The sequence below is a fragment of the Scyliorhinus canicula genome, chromosome 7 (assembly GCF_902713615.1).
Source record: "Scyliorhinus canicula chromosome 7, sScyCan1.1, whole genome shotgun sequence".
NCBI classification, from domain to species: Eukaryota; Metazoa; Chordata; class Chondrichthyes; order Carcharhiniformes; family Scyliorhinidae; genus Scyliorhinus; species Scyliorhinus canicula.
Genome location: NC_052152.1, coordinates 20,884,335 through 20,903,684, shown reverse-complemented (window position 1 = coordinate 20,903,684; position 19,350 = coordinate 20,884,335). Strand labels below are relative to the sequence as shown.

Below are 19,350 nucleotides of genomic sequence, written 5' to 3'. Positions count from 1 at the left end.
CTACTCTCACTCTAGTCATTCTCATATTTCTCATGTATGTGTAAAAGGCCTTGGGGTTTTCCTTGATCCTACCCGCCAAAGATTTTTCATGCCCTCTCTTAGCTCTCCTAATCCCTTTCTTCAGTTCCCTCCTGGCTATCTTGTATCCCTCCAGCGCACTGTCTGAACCTTGTTTCTTCAGCCTTACATAAGTCTCCTTCTTCCTCTTAACAAGACATTCAACCTCTCTTGTCAACCATGGTTCCCTCACTCGACCATCTCTTCCCTGCCTGACAGGGACATACATATCAAAGACACGCAGTACCTGATCCTTGAACAAGTTCCACATTTCACTTGTGTCCTTCCCTGACAGCCTATGTTCCCAACTTCTGCACTTCAATTCTTGTCTGACAGCATTGTATTTACCCTTCCCCCAATTATAAACCTTGCCCTGTTGCTCGCACCTATCCCTCTCCATTACTAAAGTGAAAGTCACAGAATTGTGGTCACTACCTCCAAAATGCTCCCCCACTAACAAATCTATCACCTGCCCTGGTTCATTACCAAGTACTAAATCCAATATGGCCTCCCCTCTGGTCGGACAATCTACATACTGTGTTAGAAAAGCTTCCTGGACACACTGCACAAACACTACCCCATCCAAACTATTTGATCTAAAGAGTTTCCACTCAATGTTTGGGAAGTTGAAGTCGCCCATGACTACTACCCTGTGACTTCTGCACCTTTCCAGAATCTGTTTCCCAATCTGTTCCTCCACATCTCTGCTGCTATTGGGGGGCCTATAGAACACTCCCAACAAGGTGACTGCTCCTTTCCTATTTCTAACTTCAACCCATATTACCTCAGTAGGCAGATCCCCCTCGAACTGCCTTTCTGCAGCTGTTATACTATCTCTAATTAACAATGCCACCCCCCCCACCTCTTTTACCATCCTCCCTAATCTTGTTGAAACATCTATAACCAGGGACCTCCAACAACCATTTCTGGCCCTCTTCTATCCAAGTTTCCGTGATGGCCACCACATCGTAGTCCCAAGTACCGATCCATGCCTTAAGTTCACCCACCTTATTCCTGATGCTTCTTGCATTAAAGTATACACACTTCATCCCATCTCCTTGCCTGCAAGTACTCTCCTTTGTCATTGTTACCTTCCCCACTGCATCACTACGTGCTTTGGCGTCCTGACTATCGTCTACCTTAGTTGCTGGACTACAGATCCGGTTCCCATTCCCCTGCCAAATTAGTTTAAACCCTCCCGAAGAGTACTAGAAAACCTCCCCCCCAGGATATTGGTGCCCCTCTGGTTCAGATGCAACCCGTCCTGCTTGTACAGGTCCCACCTTCCCCAGAATGCGCTCCAATTATCCAAATACCTGAAGCCCTCCCTCCTACACCATTCCTGCAGCCACGTGTTCAACTGCACTCTCTCCCTATTCCTAGCCTCGCTATCACGTGGCACCGGCAACAAACCAGAGATGACAACTCTGTCTGTCCTGGCCCTTAACTTCCAGCCTAACTCCCTAAACTTGTTTATTACCTCCACACCCTTTTTCCTACCTACATCGTTGGTACCAATGTGCACCACGACTTCTGGCTGCTCACCCTCCCCCTTCAGGATCCTGAAGACACGATCAGAGACATCCCTGGCCCTGGCACCCGGGAGGCAACATACCTTTCGGGAGTCTCGCTCGCGACCACAGAATCTCCTATCTATTCCCCTAACCATTGAATCTCCTATTACTATTGCTTTTCTATGCTCCCCCCTTCCCTTCTGAGCCCCAGAGCCAGACTCAGTGCCAGAGACCTGGCCGCTGGGGCCTTCCCCCGGTAGGTCATCTCCCCCAACAGCATCCAAAACGGTATACTTGTTTTGAAGGGGAATGGCCACGAGGGATCCCTGCACTGTCTGCCTGTTAGTTTTCTTTCCCCTGACTGTAACCCAGCTACTCTTGTCCAGTACCTTTGGTGTGGCTACCTCCCTGTAACTCTTCTCTATGACCCCCTCTGCCTCCCGGATGATCCGAAGTTCATCCAGCTCCAGCTCCAGTACCTTAACACGGTCTCTGAGGAGCTGGAGTTGGGTGCACTTCCCGCAGGTATAGTCAGCAGGGACACCAGTGGTATCCCTCACCACCCACATCCTACAGGAGGAGCATGCAACTGCCCTAGCCTCCATCCCCTCTTACTTTACAGAATTAGCTGCCCTGTGGACCAACTGGACCTCCGCCCTCCGGCTCTGCTCCCAGTCAGCTGTACTCTAAACTCCTGGTTCCCTTCACGCTCTTTGATAAATATAGGAAATTAAATGAAAGGAGTACCTTACTCCCTCCTCACCTAACTCCCTCAGTCACCAAACTCTCACTGTAGCACTCAAATGCCACAAGCTCAGCACTCCCTCAGTCACCAAACTCTCACTGTAGCACTCAAATGCCACAAGCTCAGCACTCCCTCAGTCACCAAACTCTCACTGTAGCACTCAAATGCCACAAGCTCAGCACTCCCTCAGTCACCAAACTCTCACTGTAGCACTCAAATGCCACAAGCTCAGCACTCAGTGCAAACAAAGTCTGCACTGTATCTAGCCCCTATTTATACTGTGACTCTAGCTTCTAAAAACTGGCCTAATGCAATTAACTAATTAACAAGCTCCAGCTGCAAGTAAGTCCAAGTAGAACCTTGTTTAAAGCTGATTCAAAATTCACCTTCTTATAGACCAAACAGCAACTTTTAAGTTAATTAACTAAATAAAAGAAATACTAGACTTTAAATAACCCTTATACTCCCTCAGTCACCAAACTCTCACTGTAGCACTCAAATGCCACAAGCTCAGCACTCAGTGCAAACAAAGTCTGCACTGTATCTAGCCCCTATTTATACTGTGACACTAGCTTCTAAAAAACTGGCCTAATGCAATTAACTAATTAACAAGCTCCAGCTGCAAGTAAGTCCAAGTAGAACCTTGTTTAAAGCTGATTCAAAATTCACCTTCTTATCGACCAAACAGCAACTTTTAAGTTAATTAACTAAATAAAAGAAATACTAGACTTTAAATAACCCTTATACTCCCTCAGTCACCAAACTCTCACTGTAGCACTCAAATGCCACAAGCTCAGCACTCAGTGCAAACAAAGTCTGCACTGTATCTAGCCCCTATTTATACTGTGACTCTAGCTTCTAAAAACTGGCCTAATGCAATTAACTAATTAACAAGCTCCAGCTGCAAGTGAGTCCAAGTAGAACCTTGTTTAAAGCTGATTCAAAATTCACCTTCTTATAGACCAAACAGCAACTTTTAAGTTAATTAACTAAATAAAAGAAATACTAGACTTTAAATAACCCTTATACTCCCTCAGTCACCAAACTCTCACTGTAGCACTCAAATGCCACAAGCTCAGCACTCAGCGCAAAAAAAAAAAAAAAAAACCTACTACTAATAAAAAACTAGTTATCTACTCCTTTATCTCATTGCTGTTTCTGAGATCATGCTTGCATGCAAATTGGCCACCATGATCCAAAAGTAATTCATTGGTTGTGCTACGATCCCAGTTGATGGTATAATTGAACGGCAAGATCCCAGAATGGAACCCTGTCTCAGACCTTAACTTTTATTCTTTTCTATATAACGTGAAGGAACAGAGTCACAGGACCGCTAATTAGTTCTAACCACAAGGGAAAAAACATTTACTGAACATGAGTTTAGAAGAGGGTACTAAATGTAATTTCTCGAAATTTTCAAAGCTGGGTGAGAGAGGGAGCTATGACGAGGATGCAGAGATCAGTCAGTGTGATTTGGACAAGTTGAGTGGCAAATGAATGGCAGATGCAGTATAATTTGGATAAACGTGAGGTTATCCACTTTGGTAGCAAAGACAGGAAGGCAGATTATTATCTGAATGGCCATAGGTTAGGAGAGGGGAATGTACGACAAGACCTAGGTGTCCTAATACACCAGTCGCTAAAGGTAAGCATGCAGGTGCAGTAGGCAGTAAAGGCGGCAAATGGTATGTTGGCCTTGGTGAGGCCACATCTGGAATATTAAGTTCAGTTTCGGTCTCCTTATCGGAGGAAGGATGTTCTTGCTCTAGGGTCCCAGACTGATTCCTGGGATGGCAGGACTGACATATGAGAGAGATTGAGTCAGTTAGAATTGTATTCACTGGAGTTCAGAAGAATGAGTGGGGATCTCACAGAAACCTATAAAAACCTATAAAATTGTAACAGGACTAGACAGGGTAGATGCAAGAAGAATGGTCCCGATGATGGGGTGTTCAGAACTAGGGGACAGAGTCTGAGGATGCGGAGTAGACCATTTCATAGAACATTACAGCGCAGTACAGGCCCTTCGGCCCTTGATGTTGCGCCGACCTGTGAAACCACTCTAAAGCCCATCTACACTATTCCCTTATCACCTATATGTTTATCCAATGACCATTTAAATGCCCTTAATGTTGGCGAGTCCACTACTGTTACAGCAGGTTATTCCACGCCCTTACTACTCTCTGAGTAAAGAACCTACCTTTGACATCTGTCCTATATCTATCTCCCCTCAATTTAAAGCTATGCCCCCTCGTGCTAGCCATCACCATCCGAGGAAAAAGGCTCTCACTGTCCACCTTATCTAATCCTCTGATCATCTTGTATGCCTCAATTAAGTCACCTCTTGACCTTCTTCTCTCTAATGAAAACAGCCTCAAGTCCCTCAGTCTTTCCTCATAAGATCTTCCCTCCATACCAGGCAACATCCTGGTAAATCTCCTCTTTCCCTTTCCAATGCTTCCACATCCTTCCTATAATGCGGCGACCAGAACTGGTACTCCAAATGCGGCCGCACCAGAGTTTTGTACAGCTGCAAAATGATCTCATGGCTCCGAAACTCAATCCCTCTGCCAATAAAAGCTAACACACCGTACGCCTTCTTAACAACTCTTATCAACCTGGGTGGCAACTTTCAGGGATCTATGTACATGGACACCAAGATCTCACCGTGTTGACTATCCCTAATCAAATTATTCCTTTCCAGATGATTATAAATCCTATCTCTTATAAACCTTTCCAAGACTTTGCCCACAACAGAAGTAAGGCTCACTGGTCTATAGTTACCGGGGTTGTCTCTACTCCCCCTCTTGAACAAGGGGACAACATTTTCTATCCTCCAGTCTTCTGGCACTATTCCTGTAGACAATGTCGACAGAAAGATCAAAGCCAAAGGCTCAGCAACCTCCTTCCTAGCTTCCCAGAGAATCCTAGGATAAATTCCATCCGGCCCAGGGGACTTATCTATTTTCACACTTTCCAGAATTGCTAACACCTCCTCCTTATGAACATCAAGCCCTACTAGTCTCGTAGCCTGTATCTCAGTATTCTCCTCGACAACATTGTCTTTTTCCTGCGTGAATACTGACTAAAAATATTCATTTAGCACCTCTCCTATCTCCTCGGACTCCACGCATAACTTCCCACTACTGTCCTTGACTGGCCCTACTCTTACCCTAGTCATTCTTTTATTCCTGACATACCTATAGAAAGCTTTAGGGTTATCCTTGATCCTACCTGCCAAAGACTTCTCATGTCACCTCCTGGTTCTTCTTAGCTCTCTCTTTAGGTCCTTCCTAGCTAACTTGTAACTCTTGAGCGCCCTAACTGAACCTTCTCGTCTCATCTTTACATAAGCCTCCTTCTTCCTCTTTACAAGTGATTCAACTATTTTAGTAAACCACGGTTCCCTCGCTCGACCACTTCCTCCCTACCTGACAGGTACATACTTATCAAGGACACGCAGTAGCTGTTCCTTGAACGAGCTCCACATTTCAATTGTACCCATCCCCTGCAGTTTCCTTCCCCATCCTATGCATCCTAAGTCTTGCCTCATCGCATCATAATTACCTTTCCCCCAGCAATAACTCTTGCCCTGCGGTATATACCTATCCCTTTCCATCGCTAAAGTAAACGTAACTGAATTGTGGTCACTATCACCAAAGTGCTCACCTACCTCCAAATCTAGCACCTGTCCTGGTTCATTACCCAATACCAAATCCAATGTGGCCTCACCTCTTGTTGGCCTATCTACATACTGTGTCAGGAAACCCTCCTGCACACAATGGACAAAAATGGACCCATCTAAAGTACTCGATCTATAGCGTTTCCAGTCAATATTTGGAAAGTTAAAGTCCCCCATAACAACTACCCCGTTACTTTCGCTCCTTACCAGAATCATCTTTGCAATCCTTTCCCCTACATCTCTGGAACTTTTCGGAGGCCTATAGAAAACTCCTAATAGGGTGACCTCTCCTTTCCTTTGCTAACCTCAGCCCATACTACCTCAGTAGACGAGTCCTCATCAAACGTCCTTTCTGCCACCGTAATACTGTCCTTGACTAACAATGCCACCCCTGAGCTGACTGAAATTTCAGACAGAGATGAGGAGAAATATCTTCAATCAAAGAGAGGTCAGCCCATGGAATTCGCTACCACAGAAAGTAGTTGAGGCCAAACACTGCATGTTTTCAAGGAGTTAGATATAGCACTTGGGGCGATGGGGATCAAAGAATATGGGGGAAGTCGGGATTAGACTATAGAGTTGGATTATCAGTCATGATCATAATGAATGGCTTGAACGGCCGCAGGGCCTCCTCCTGGTCCTATTTTCTATGTATAATTTGGATTATAATACTACACTCCTTCACCCCTCCCGTAGCTTAATAAATACATGCAGATTTTAAGATTTACACAGATTACAAAGTCCATTTTACACTACAACGGTCTCACTAACAAAAAGCTCTTTTAAACGCAGGTTAGCTGTGGTCAAATGCACACACACTGCTCTGAACCCAAGTTAGTGTCTGTGGTTTTCTCCTCCGAATTCCCCCAGCCGATTGTCACACGAGAGATTCTAAACTCCATTCCCAGAAATCTTCTCACAATAATGCGTTTTGTTAGTGTTTGCATTCTGAAATCCACTCCAGGTTTTACAAATGACTCTTTTAAACAGAGCTTCTACTCCATTTTTAACAGCGAATGTAGCCCAAGATTTACACTGCCTCCTTTTGGATTTCTTTGTCTTGATTGCTGTATAAGCTGTTCACCTTGCTTTAACTTTCGATTTCCAGGTTGTATTAAAATGGCAACAGGTGTTTAATTTACTTCTGAAGTCTGCTGAACCACATTAAATCTGATTCCTTCAATCGTCTCTTTAACACAGAACACTATGTTTACTTTTCTTTGAATTCTTCTGAACAATACCCTGGTCTCTGTTCACTTAACTTTAGTCATGTTGAGAAATTATTGTTGTCCCAACTCCTTGGTTATCTGGATTGTATTTTGTTCCTTAGGAAGCCTGCATCTTTGCAACTTCCTTGTCCTCCCAGCTTCTCCTGGCACAGTTGAGAGCTGTTAACTCCCCAGTGTCCTATTGCCTAACTGCTCTGACTTCCAGTTGAAAGCACGAACAAAGGAAGGCCCTTCCCTCTGGAAAACGACCTGCTGTTGCTAAGCAATGACTTCTATTTACTCTTTACACCATAACCCACTTGTAGCACAATAGAATCACAGCTGGAATTAAAACCAACCCCCACACATAGAAACATCTGTGACAAGCATGAATATAACTCCAGGTTTTACCTTCCAACACAGAAATATTAAATTAAACCCACTTAAAATTCTACCTTATTTCCTATGTTTACCAATACAAATATAAATCCCTTTAAACTACCTTCGTTTTTCTAACAGTTGCAAGAAGTTTTGGGATTCTCCCAAATCTGTGAAAAGGCACTATATAAATGCAAGCTTTTTTTTCAACACCTACCTGTTGTTTCTCAAATGGTTGAAAAGGATCAGTATTGATTTTGGCATTAGATAAAGATTCCCGATGAGCCTGCAGCAAAAGCAGAAAATATTTTTAAATCAGAACTGAATTTTGTTTGAGAAGATATGTTATTTGAGTTAAAAATTTCTAATCTTTAGGCAGCACAGTGGCATGGTGGTTAGCACTGCTCTCTCACCATGCCAGGGATCCAGGTTTTCAGTGCCTGTATGGGTTTCATCCAGGTGCTCCAGTTCCCTCCCACAGTCCAAGGATGTGCAGGTTAGGTGGATTGGCCATGATAAATTGCCTCAAGTGTCCAAAGATGTGCAGTGAGTTGGTTGGCCATGATCAACGCATGGGGGTTATGGGTAAAGGGCGGGGGAGTGGGCCTAGGTAGAGTACTCTTTCAGAGGGTTGGTGTGGACTTGATGGGCCAAATAGGCTGTGCACAAAGAATTCTACTTTTGGTTATTGCTGATTGCCTTTACATTTGGAGCCAGTCTTATTTCTGTTCTGTGCACGATACTCAAAGTATTGATATATTTTTTGTAACATGGTGACTTGAACTGACAAGTTTAAAAAAAATTAATTTAAGGGATGTGGGCATCACTGGTTAGGCCAGTATTTATTGCGCATCCCTAGTTGCCCTTCAGAAGGTGGTGGCAAGTTGCCTTCATGAACAGCTGCAGTCCCTGGGGTGTAGGTACACCTACAGTGCTGTTAGGGATGGAGTTCCAGGATTTTGCCTCAACGACAGAGAAGGAATGGCAATACCTTTCCAAGTCAGGGTGGCGAGTGACTTTGGAGGGGAAGCTCCAGGTGTTGGGGTATCTGCTACTCTTGTCTTTATAGATGGTAGTGGTTGTGGGTTTGGAAGGTGCTGTCTAAGGAACCTTGGCAAATTACTCCAATGCATCTTGTATATGGTTCATATGGCTGATAAAGTTCGTCGGTAGTGGAGGGTTTGAATGTTTGTGGAAGTGGAGCAAGTCCTGAAAGACATGCGGTTAAGTGATTTGGACATTCTCATTAATGAATGATCCAGAGTCCACATTTTATTTAATTTGTTATATCTGCCCAATTGCTCATTTAACTCCCAGCTGCATCAGCTGCCACTAATTCACACCCCCTTCTTTACCGGCAGTTTCTTGTAAGCTTGGGAAGTTCCAGACAAAACCATCACCCCCACCAACCCCCCCCCCCCCCCCCCCCCCCCTCATCAGTCCCCTCACCACACCAAAGGAATTGGTCCCAGTAAAGTCAGTGAAGTTTCTATAGCCATAGCATGTAATGGCAGCCCCTGTAGATAGTAGATAACTCTACTATATAAATCTACTATAGTAGATAAGAGTCAAAGGGAGAAATAATAATTCTCCTGTAATCATCTGGAAATTCCGGCTCTAGAATTAAGAAGTGATTAGCATTTGATTTCTGTCCCATTTTATATTATAGTGAATCATGTATTTTGGAATAGCAAGTTCGAGTCCCATAAGGATTTTATCAACTAGTCCTAAAAATAATGCTTTAAAAAAAATGCAACAGAATTAAAACCGATAACAAACAAAACACACTGCTTAAAGATTAGATTTCCTTTCGGTGCAATTTTTGAAATTACTTCTGAACCTCTGGGATGTGTATTTCCTTGCCCCCGTCTCTTTTAAATGGTAGCTGACTTATGGTTCAAAGAATAATGCAGGATAATAAGAATAATCGCTTATTGTCACAAGTAGGCTTCAATGAGTAACTGTGAAAAGCCCCTAGTCGCCACATTCCGGCGCCTGTTCGGGGAGGCTGGTACGGGAATTGAACCCGTGCTGATGGTCTTGTTCTGCATCACAAGCAAGCTATTTGGCCCACTGTGCTAAACCAGCCCCATATCATTGTTATTATGGCTGACATGTCCCCAACACTTCCCCCTTCCCTAATGTTTTTAACTGGTTGAACCGGAACAAGCAGTTACAATAACCAACGACAAAATCCACAAATGATTCGCCTTACCTGTACTGCAATGGTCCTTAGTAATGGACCTCGTTTATTCCCACACTTATTGCTACTTGTATTATCGGACACCTTGCTGCTCAACTTGCTTGATGCACCATTAGCGTCTTCAGGCTTAAAATCGCTGAGAGGTATTTCTTCAAGTGTGTCCATTACTATTGTATTCGCACTGGTAGATGAAAGCGTCATATTTTCCATTTTATTTGTCATGGGGTTACATCCTCCATGAGAATTAAGGGATTGAAACTGATAATTATAATTAGTAATAGGTAGATTTGAAAAAACAGGTCTTCCTTGCTCTATGTCAGAGTGCATAGGACTAGATAATACATCATTACAGAGTGTTGGATTGAAAGCTGATGAAGATTGGGAGGCAGAAGCAACTGCACTTAAGTGATGATCTGCCAATGGATCATTAGCCTCCACATTATGATCCAATGAGCCGATATTTGAGCTCTGGCTATCTGGTATGGATTCATCAGAGTATAGATTACTATTCGTATACATATTATCTGTTGAAATATTAATTCCTAGTTCAGCATCATAATGTAAATGCTGATTAAGATTTTGTATTTCACTTAGTGAAGTTGTAACTGACGGACATGATAAAAATGATTGATGAAGAGAGACAGGTTTAAATTCTTTAGCAGTAGGGTTGAGATGAGCCACTGGGCGTAAGCTTTCACTAGAAACTTCATCTGAGTTGTTCTCCGATTCCACGGTGCCTCTGGTTGCTGGGTTTTCGTTTAAAGGCAAGTTCTTCAATTGTACCGCATGCTTCATCAGTCCTATCAGGCTGTTAATCATCACAAACCGCAGTGATTCCATAAGGAACGATTTCAAACCACCTGCATTTCGCACCAGCTCTTGGGCCTCCGGTGGGAAGTTTTCAAACTCGCCAACTAACATCGGATCATCGATTTCCATTGGGCCGTGCTCATTCAGAATTTGGGCGAAATAGCTAGGAGAAATGAGAATGGGGTTTGGAGGCAGGGAGGGAGAAAACCAGGGACAGAAAAATAAAACAGAACAGTAATGTTATACCTGAAGCATTAATGTTGGTTAAATGCTATGGGCTGGATTCTCTGTTTCTGAGGCTAAGTGCCGGTGCAAACGGAGAATCCGCTGGACGTTCACAAGAAAATCGTTGTGAACCTCTCACTGATTCCGGTACCGTGAGGGGCTAGCACCGGCGCTAAGTGAAACTCCTGCGGATCATGGCGATAATGGCCGGAGAATGGTTGGGCCCCGGGCCGCGCATGCTAACGATCTGCACCGGCCATGTGTGAACGCTACCCGCCAACCACGACCCCACAGCCCACCCCCGGCAGTCCCCCAAACACTAGCAGAAGCCCCCCCCCCCCCCCCCCCCCCCCCCGGCCAGTGGCATGGATCCGGCCATGTGTGGCGCCGCTGGACACTGTCCGCAGCTGGCACACAGGTTCCCGGCTGCTGGGACCACACGTAGTCCGTGCCGTCAGGAACCCGGCCGATCGGGGGTGGAGCATCTTGGGTGGGCCGGCCAATGACGCGCCAACGACGTTATAATGGCATGTGTCACGCTGATGCTGGTTTGGAGGGGGCGGAGCATGGCGGACCGGCGTCGGCTCCGATTCCAGCATCGAAATCCATTCTTCGTCTGATCGCCGATCACTACTTCGGCGGTGGGCTACGGAGAATCCAGCCTATGTGTATGCTATTTCTGCTTTACAAATGGCAAAATTAAAATGCTGGAACTCTATTAAGTAAATTGCCAAAACGTAGGGTTATGTTTCAGTGGGACGCCATTAGAACCCAGTCCCAACTATTTTCGGTATTATTTTGGCGCACTTCCAGTATGTTCCATTTTGTTTTAGATTTTCAGCATTTTGTTTCCATTTCCCAATTTATTCATCAATCCCTATGTTGTTCTCAAATGGAGACTCATAGGGTGCAACCTATATCCAATGAGCAAACTAAATAACTTAAAATAGCATAATTGTATTCTTTTCAGGTCATACATTATGAATCGAGAAATGTTAGATGCTGCAGTTGAGTTAAACAAACGGATGTCCTTTTGTATTCCGTCTCAATTGAATAGGTGTTAGAATATCAAACTGACCACTGAATGGGAATTGCTCACTGCTTATTTTGAATGTTAATACCGACTCATCTTAGATGCGGAACGCTACAGCCGATGCATAATATGCAGAATTCAAATTACTGTTACAAAAATAAACTAGTCTAAGCCACCGCTTCCTTATTGCATGTAATCATGTCAGGGGATGGTTCCATGTGCATTGGTTGCTATCCACCACCTCCCATGATCCCAGAAAAATGAACGTGATATTGACCAGGACCGACTCTGTCCTTGGCCCAACATTCACACTTACACACGTTACAGACTGTTACTGGAGAACAATTCCCCTAAAAAGCTCTGCAAGTTAGCTTATGATATTAATGCAGAGTGCATTAATAGGTTTAGAAACACAACATTGGTGAATATGATACCACTTCACATCTTGCATCCACCTAGAAAACAATAGAAATGTATACTTACTCATATAGACTTTCACGTGTTGGGTCTGGGTGATTGTCTAGGACCCGCTGGTAATGATTGCCGCATTTCTGAGGATCATAAATATCATCAAAATCCTCGAGCTGACCACGAAGGTACTCCGGTATCGTAAAAGGGACTGCAGAGTTCATTTGGGCACTATTGGAGAGAATAACCAGAAAGGTTAATGTATCAGTCAGTGATGAGTAACTTTAGCCGATGAATTAAGAACAGTACCGTGCACATTACAAGTGCACAGGAACCTCAGAAAAATTTCTGGTGCCAGTTCTTTTTGTTTCATTCCATAATTAGTTTTCTTCATTCTAGTTGCATTAGAAAAACAGATAAAGTCACCAATTTCATTTACTGAAATGGAGATATCTGCAAACCATGGACAAACCTGAAGAATATACATTCTTTTGCTGCAGAAACCGCTGGCAGTATCTGCAGAAACTGGCCTGGAGGTGCCACAGCACAACCAATGGCATCCGTTTGTCTCTGAAGGGGGGCTGCACCCAGGGTGTACCTCATTTCTGGATTAAACATCCTCTGCTGTGGCTCTAAAGGTAGATTCCTGAGTGGCAGTCCCTTCCATAACTGCAACAGATAAATAGCATTGGTCCAGGGTCGACTATTGTTTTTCCGTTCCATCTCTTTTCTGCCACCTGGCTATTTATTGCTTTTGCCCTCTGTTTTTTCCACACCCTACCTGACTTTTTGTCTCCAGGCACTTTAGTCAGCAGCAAGGGCTCCTTGAGTATTGACTACGATCCTCTTTAACTTTGAGGTCTTGCTTACTCGACACCTTTGTATTGCAGATATGGGAAACCTGTTAAGTCTTGTGCCAAAAGCAAGCTCACCTCAGAGCATGTCTTTGGGGATGCAGACGACATCCATTTGGCTCATCCACGTGACCCAGCCTCCGGAGTTGCTGCCAACTCAATAGAGTGAACAACCTGGGGATTCCTGCACTTGGTCCTGCCAGATATTCATCTAAGGCAGCGGAGGTGGAAGCTGTTCAGTCGCTTCTCTTGCTTGCATAAGTTATCCATGCCTCACTACTGTAAAGGAGGATACCGAGAACACAAGCCTGGTACACATGGAGCGTTGTATTTTCAGTTAACTTGCTTTGGTCCATAATGAACTACATTATAGCTGTGGCCGCAGCAATCCTGGTGCTGATTTCAACAAGGGGCAGGTTGCTGGTGAATGTTGATCAAAGGTACATGAAGTTGGCAATGTTGATGGAAGGTGGGGTCTCTACACCCTGGCCCATAACTTTAGCCTTCCTGATGCTGATGGTCAGTCCAAACTTGTAGGCCCTAGAGAACAGATCTACAGGCTGTTGTAAATGAACTTCAGTATGGGACCATTAGCAAACAGCAATTCATGGGTTAGGACATTATGTACTTTGGTCTTGGGACACTGTCTTGCCAGGTCGGACAGCTTGCCATCAGCTCTGGCATGCACGTAGGCAACCTCATTTGAGTTGTTGATAGCATGCAATAGCGGCATGGAGAAAAACATACCACAAAGAGAGTTGGCATCAGGACGCAGCCCTGTCCTACCCTGTTTCTGATCTTGAAGGAGTTTGATGTTGCCCGACAGCCAGTCATAAAACTGTACATGTTCTTGTGGAAAGAAGAAATGACACCAAGGACTTCAGATGGCCTATTTACTGCAGCGGTTTAAAGATTCCGTCTTTGCTGACGGGATTGAAGGCATTGGTGAGGTCAATGGAGGCAATGTAGAGTATCTGCACATTTTGCTGCACTTCTCCTGTAACTGAAGTGAGAAAATCATGTAAACTGTTGATTAGCCAACTCTGAAGTGGCACAGAGACTCAGGGTAGATGCATGGCACAAGGGTCTTCAATCTGTTCAAAGAAATGTGAGCAAAGACCTTCCCCACAGTACTTAAGGGAATACCTTGGGAATTGCTGCAGTCACTGCGATCGCCTTTGTTTTTGTACAAGTTGTCTATATTTGCATCACATGTCGCGAGGCACAGATATTTCCTTCCAGCGGAGATGCAAAAAGGTCATGGAGATGCTGCATCAATGTCAGTTTTCCACTTCTGATGATTTCAGACATCACATGATGAGCCAGTCAATGGCCTTGTTCAGTTCTTACATTCTAGCCACCCTGTCCAGCACCTCCAGAGTGACAACGGTTTCCGTTGCGTAGAATTCGAGGAAGTGCTCCGTCCACCTTTCCATCTGCTTGCTTGGCTCAGAGATTTGTTTTGCTCTACAAGAGGGCTAATTTGGTTGTTGTTGGGCTTGTTGTTTTCTGGATTCTTTCATGCATCCCTTGAGCACCCCTGGATTCAGCTGCAGATTGTATACTGTTGTAGGCTTTCAACCAGTAATGACTGGCGCAGTGCTGAGGAATCTACTGAAACTTGATTCTGGCAGTTTTGAGAACAACTAGATTTTGTTTGCGGAGGACTTGCTTGTAGTTCATGAGGACCCTCCTCTTAGTTGTAGTAACTAGCTCTGGATGAATCCAATAAGCCTCAAACCAGTCAGTATTTTTCTGATCTCTTTCCCAGCATACATAGAGTGCAGATGTAGATGGTGTTGCGCGGATAATCCCACTTTGACACCGCACTCTGGCATTGGGCGTTCTTGTCCAAAAGTGCCTGATTGAGGATGCTAAACGACTCCTGGGTCCATTCTGGGTCAGTGGTTATGGTGAGTGTTGAACTGAGAATGGCTCTTCTTTTTGGAGTGGTATAGTTTCCTTGGCTGAAGCCTGACCTTGCTACAGACCAGGGAGTGATCAGTGTCACAGGCAGCACTGTGATACCTATGAGCGATGGTGAGAACTATTTGGTATAGGTGCCGTGATTTTGTGTGTCTCCAGGACGCCTTGTGGCATGTCTTGGCTTGGAAGTTAGGTTGTTCGTCACAAAGTCCGTGGTAACAGCATAGTTCCAGCAACATCTGTCCATTTTCATTCAACTTGCCGATTCCCTGGTGCCCTCTGCACATTGGCCAAGCTATGCAGTTGGTATGCACCCTTGCATGGAGGTCCTCGAGGAGGTACAGTCCCTTCAATGCTGAACTCTGCTGATTCTGTCCCTCACAGAATTGATCTTTGACATCTGGGGTGGCTGAGAGTGTCGGGGCATTGGCGCATACGTGATTAAATGTCTACTGTTAGATTTGATTCCATGATTGTTCAGCAAGTTCTACCCAATCCTGAGTGAGCTAATAGCTACACTAACAGCCAATTTAAGATAGAACTGTCCAGCTCGTAATGCGACTCATTTACCCTTGCTGGAAGCAACATATATTCTCACACAGGGACTCATTTTCTGTCATCAAAAGGAACACAAACAAAGCCGTGAGCCATTTTAAAATTATCCAATTGTTTAGGAGCCTGTAGTTTGCCGTAGCCTTCGCCAGGGCAATGTCTCAGCCAGTCAAATTCAACTTGCCAATAAACCAACACCCTTTTATTCTGTAGTATAAATTGCTGAGATTGTTTGCAATTTGGCATTCTTGCGTTTGTTCTGATGAGTGCAAAATGGAAAGCTTTAGCAGCATGCCTCTATTATTCTTACTTACAGGTGTGCTATTTTAGTGCATGAAAAGGCTCTGCGGGAATACTTACAGGATACCATCATCTGAGAATATTTCATCATCTTCCTCCCCACGGGTTCCAGTTCCAACCGTCCCAGACAGAAGGAGAAAAGGCTGAGAAGCAAAATTAAAGAAGAACCGATGAAAAGAGGGTTTAAAACTGCAGTCATAAAAGATACAGCAACCATAACATTGTAACCTTGTTTCAGGATTTACTCATTATAGCTGGGTGGAATAGTTTGGATTTCAGTTCTTTTCATAATCCTAAAAAACCTGTGAAGTGATTTTTTTCCCCTCACTGAATAAAAGACATTGTCTTATTCGAGAATGCAGCAGCACGGTAGCACAAGTGGATAGCACTGTGGCTTCACAGCGCCAGGGTCCCAGGTTCGATTACCCACTGTGGGGAGTCTGCACGTTCTCCCCGTCTGCATGGGTTTCCTCCGGGTGCTCCGGTTTCCTCCCATAGTCCAAAGATGTGCAGGTTAGGTGGATTGGCCATGATAAATTGCTCTTAGAGACCAAAAAGGTAAGGAGGGGTTATTGGGTTACGGGGATAGCGTGGAAGTGAGGGCTTAAGTGGGTCGGTGCAGTCTCCAAGGGCCGAATGGTCTCCTTCTACACTGTATGTTCTATGTTCTAATGCAGGTTCATTTGAGAAATTCAACAATAAGAAAAGGCAACAGTCCAAAACACTGCAGAACAATTTCTGATTCATCGTTTTCTCCCCTCTTCTTCCGACCCCCAGCATTTGGAAACGCTCAACAACTTTCTTTGTCAGAATCTTCTTTCCAAATCATTTTGCAACTATACCGTAACAATAGTTAACCAATCCTGACTTTAAGCACCTTTGAGACTCACTTAATTATGTATCACTCTTCCCCCTTTCCTGTACCAAACTATTTTTTTGTGTATCAACCCCTCAAAAAAAAAATCTCTCAAAATGCCAATTGTCTACCTTTGGCCTCCACTCACCTCAACATTTCAGCGATACTATCTGCGCAGCCTTCATATTTGATGCCCTGGCTCGCATTAAAACTATTCCGCTCTCGGTCACCCGGGTTATTCAGAGTTATGATTTTCAACTCTGCTCCTTTAAGCCCAATGGATTTGGACTCCAACAGATACAACGGGCAATTGGTTTAACCTTTGACTGCCAGATCTGGCAAGATCACATAATGCACTAGCGGGTCCTGTTCCCACCTGCCAAAACTGTTTACTGGATTCCGGAATGATCATGGAAGGTATGCATCTTATCTCTACGATAAGTCACCTTCTTAAAAATACCTTCCATCCTTACCTCCAATAACATTGAGGAGCTCAGGGATTTATTTTCCACCGAGAGACACTGGACCAAATCAGCTCCTCTGCCACTTTCCTCTCTTCCCTTAGTGTACCTGGCCGAATGTCTTCAACAGTTGTCTCCTGCTGTAGCTCTGAACTCGTCTCTTTCTGTCCTATCTTTCATCATGCCAAGCTCATCCTGTCCTCAAGAACTTGCTCCCTCAGCTCTATTCCCAATGGCCTGCTAACCACTCAACCTTCCTTCCTAGCTCATATTTTTCTATGTTTCAGCTGCTGCCCCATCTCCCTCAAATCTATCATCGCCATTCTGACAAAAACAATCCTGACCCCTCCGACTACTGCGCCATTTACAACCTCTCTTTTCTTTGTAAAGTCCATGAACATGTAGTTGCCTCTCAAGTCCATTTCCACCTTACCTAGAGCTTGATGTCTGTATTCCCACAATCAGGTTCCCACTTCAACCAATGTACCAAAGCAGCTATTTCCACAGTAACAAATGATTTCCTGTGACAGTGACAAAAGGAAACCATCCCTTCCCAGTCCTTCCAGTCCTATCTGCAGACTTTGAGATGCGAACCACATCATTCTCATCCAACAACTTTCTTATTATCATCCAGGTGGGTGGGACTGCACACGTATTGTTCCAATCTTATCTACTCGCAGCCAACCACTTGCAATGTCTTCTCCTCACACTCTTGCACTGCTACCTCTGGTACTCCCAGAGAATCAATCCTTAGCCGCGTCCCTGTTTCTGGTCCACATTCCACTCCTTGGCAACATCATTTGAAAATATCGCATCAGACCCTACATGCATGCAGATAACACCTAGTTCGACCTCACCACCATTGTCTGTAAAAACAGGCTGCTTATCTGACATCCAGTAATGGATGAACAGAAATTTCCATTAACTAAATATTGGGAAGACCCAAGGCATTTTCTGTCTGCACCTTAAAATCTGTCTCCTAACCACTGACTCCATCCCTCTATCAAGAAGCTTTTGCAACCTTGGTATTTTATTCCAGCCCACAATGAGCTTCCTGGCTGGCCTCCCATATTCTACCTCTGTAAACTTGGGGTCACGCAAAACTCAGCTGCCCAAGTCCTTATTTGCACCAACCCCATTCAACCACCATCTCCAAGTTCAGTGACCCAGATTGTGTCCTGGTTCAGCACTGTCTTGATTTTAAAATCCCTTCATTTTCTCACTCCTCCCTAATCTGTACCCTCCTCCTACCCCTGAACCCTCAGATATCTGGATTTCTGTAATCTTGAACATCCCTAATTTTAATCGCTTCAGCATTTGATGGCTGTACCTTCAGATGCCAAACAAGGCTTTGAAGCTCTGAAAATCCCTCCCTAAACCTGTCCATCTCAATTTCATCCCTTAAGATACTCGTTAAAATCTATTCCTTTGACCAAGATTTAGGTGACCTGCCCTTATAGCTCATCTAGCTTGGTGCCAAACTATGTTTCGTAATACCCTTGTAGGGTACCCTCCCGTAGGGAATTTTACAACTTTAAAGGTGCTGTACAAATAACAGGAACTAGAATGAGGTGCCAAAGGGTTGGGAGTGTTTGTAGCAGTAAGAGAATAGGGAACAAAACAGAATTTTTAAAAAGTAAAAATACGTTTATGCAGAAAATTCTTACAAAATTGTGACATAAAAAATTAAAGGCTGCTATATGGAGAAATTACAAAACTACTGCCATAATTGAATTAACGCAAAACATGAATGCAGAGGAAAGGCAATTCCCCCACAGGTAAAGAGAAAGAAGGATCGAGACACAACCAGCCTTCACTCAGCTGCTTTCTAGTGAGCAGTTTCAGAATGAACTACTGTAAGCGCTGGGCCAGAACGACTGCCCTCCCTCACAGTACAGAATAATTGTGTGATAACCCAATAAAATGCTGGGCAGTTTCTCAAAAGAAAGGAGGCTGTTTTAAGACATTTTATGTTCTATGGAATAAGCCAGTGAAAGCCGGAATGACATTTGTTATCAAAATATACTGACCTTGGAATCCTTTGGTTTCTTTTTTCTGTTTCTAATTTTACTTTTAAGACCAGTTATCTGCAGGGAAATCAAAACAATCAACAGTTAGTTAGTTGAACAGCACTGAAA

At 44.2% G+C, this 19,350-nt stretch overlaps 1 protein-coding gene across 7 annotated transcripts in view; it reads right to left on the bottom strand.

Moving 5' to 3' along the window:
• Window positions 1-19,350, bottom strand: part of ttc3 (tetratricopeptide repeat domain 3) — a 137,000-nt gene that overhangs the window by 41,064 nt on the left and 76,586 nt on the right. For all 7 annotated transcript variants that reach the window (XR_005461199.1, XM_038801482.1, XM_038801486.1 and 4 more), the window contains 5 exons: window positions 19,243-19,299; window positions 15,956-16,038; window positions 12,339-12,494; window positions 9,800-10,760; window positions 7,802-7,870 (listed from right to left, as the gene is read on the bottom strand). Coding sequence is in view for 6 of the 7 variants with exons in the window: in XM_038801482.1 (XP_038657410.1) it covers window positions 7,802-7,870; window positions 9,800-10,760; window positions 12,339-12,494; window positions 15,956-16,038; window positions 19,243-19,299 (1,326 nt within the window). In the remaining variant the exon portion in view is untranslated. The remainder of the gene's footprint in view (window positions 1-7,801; window positions 7,871-9,799; window positions 10,761-12,338; window positions 12,495-15,955; window positions 16,039-19,242; window positions 19,300-19,350) is intronic.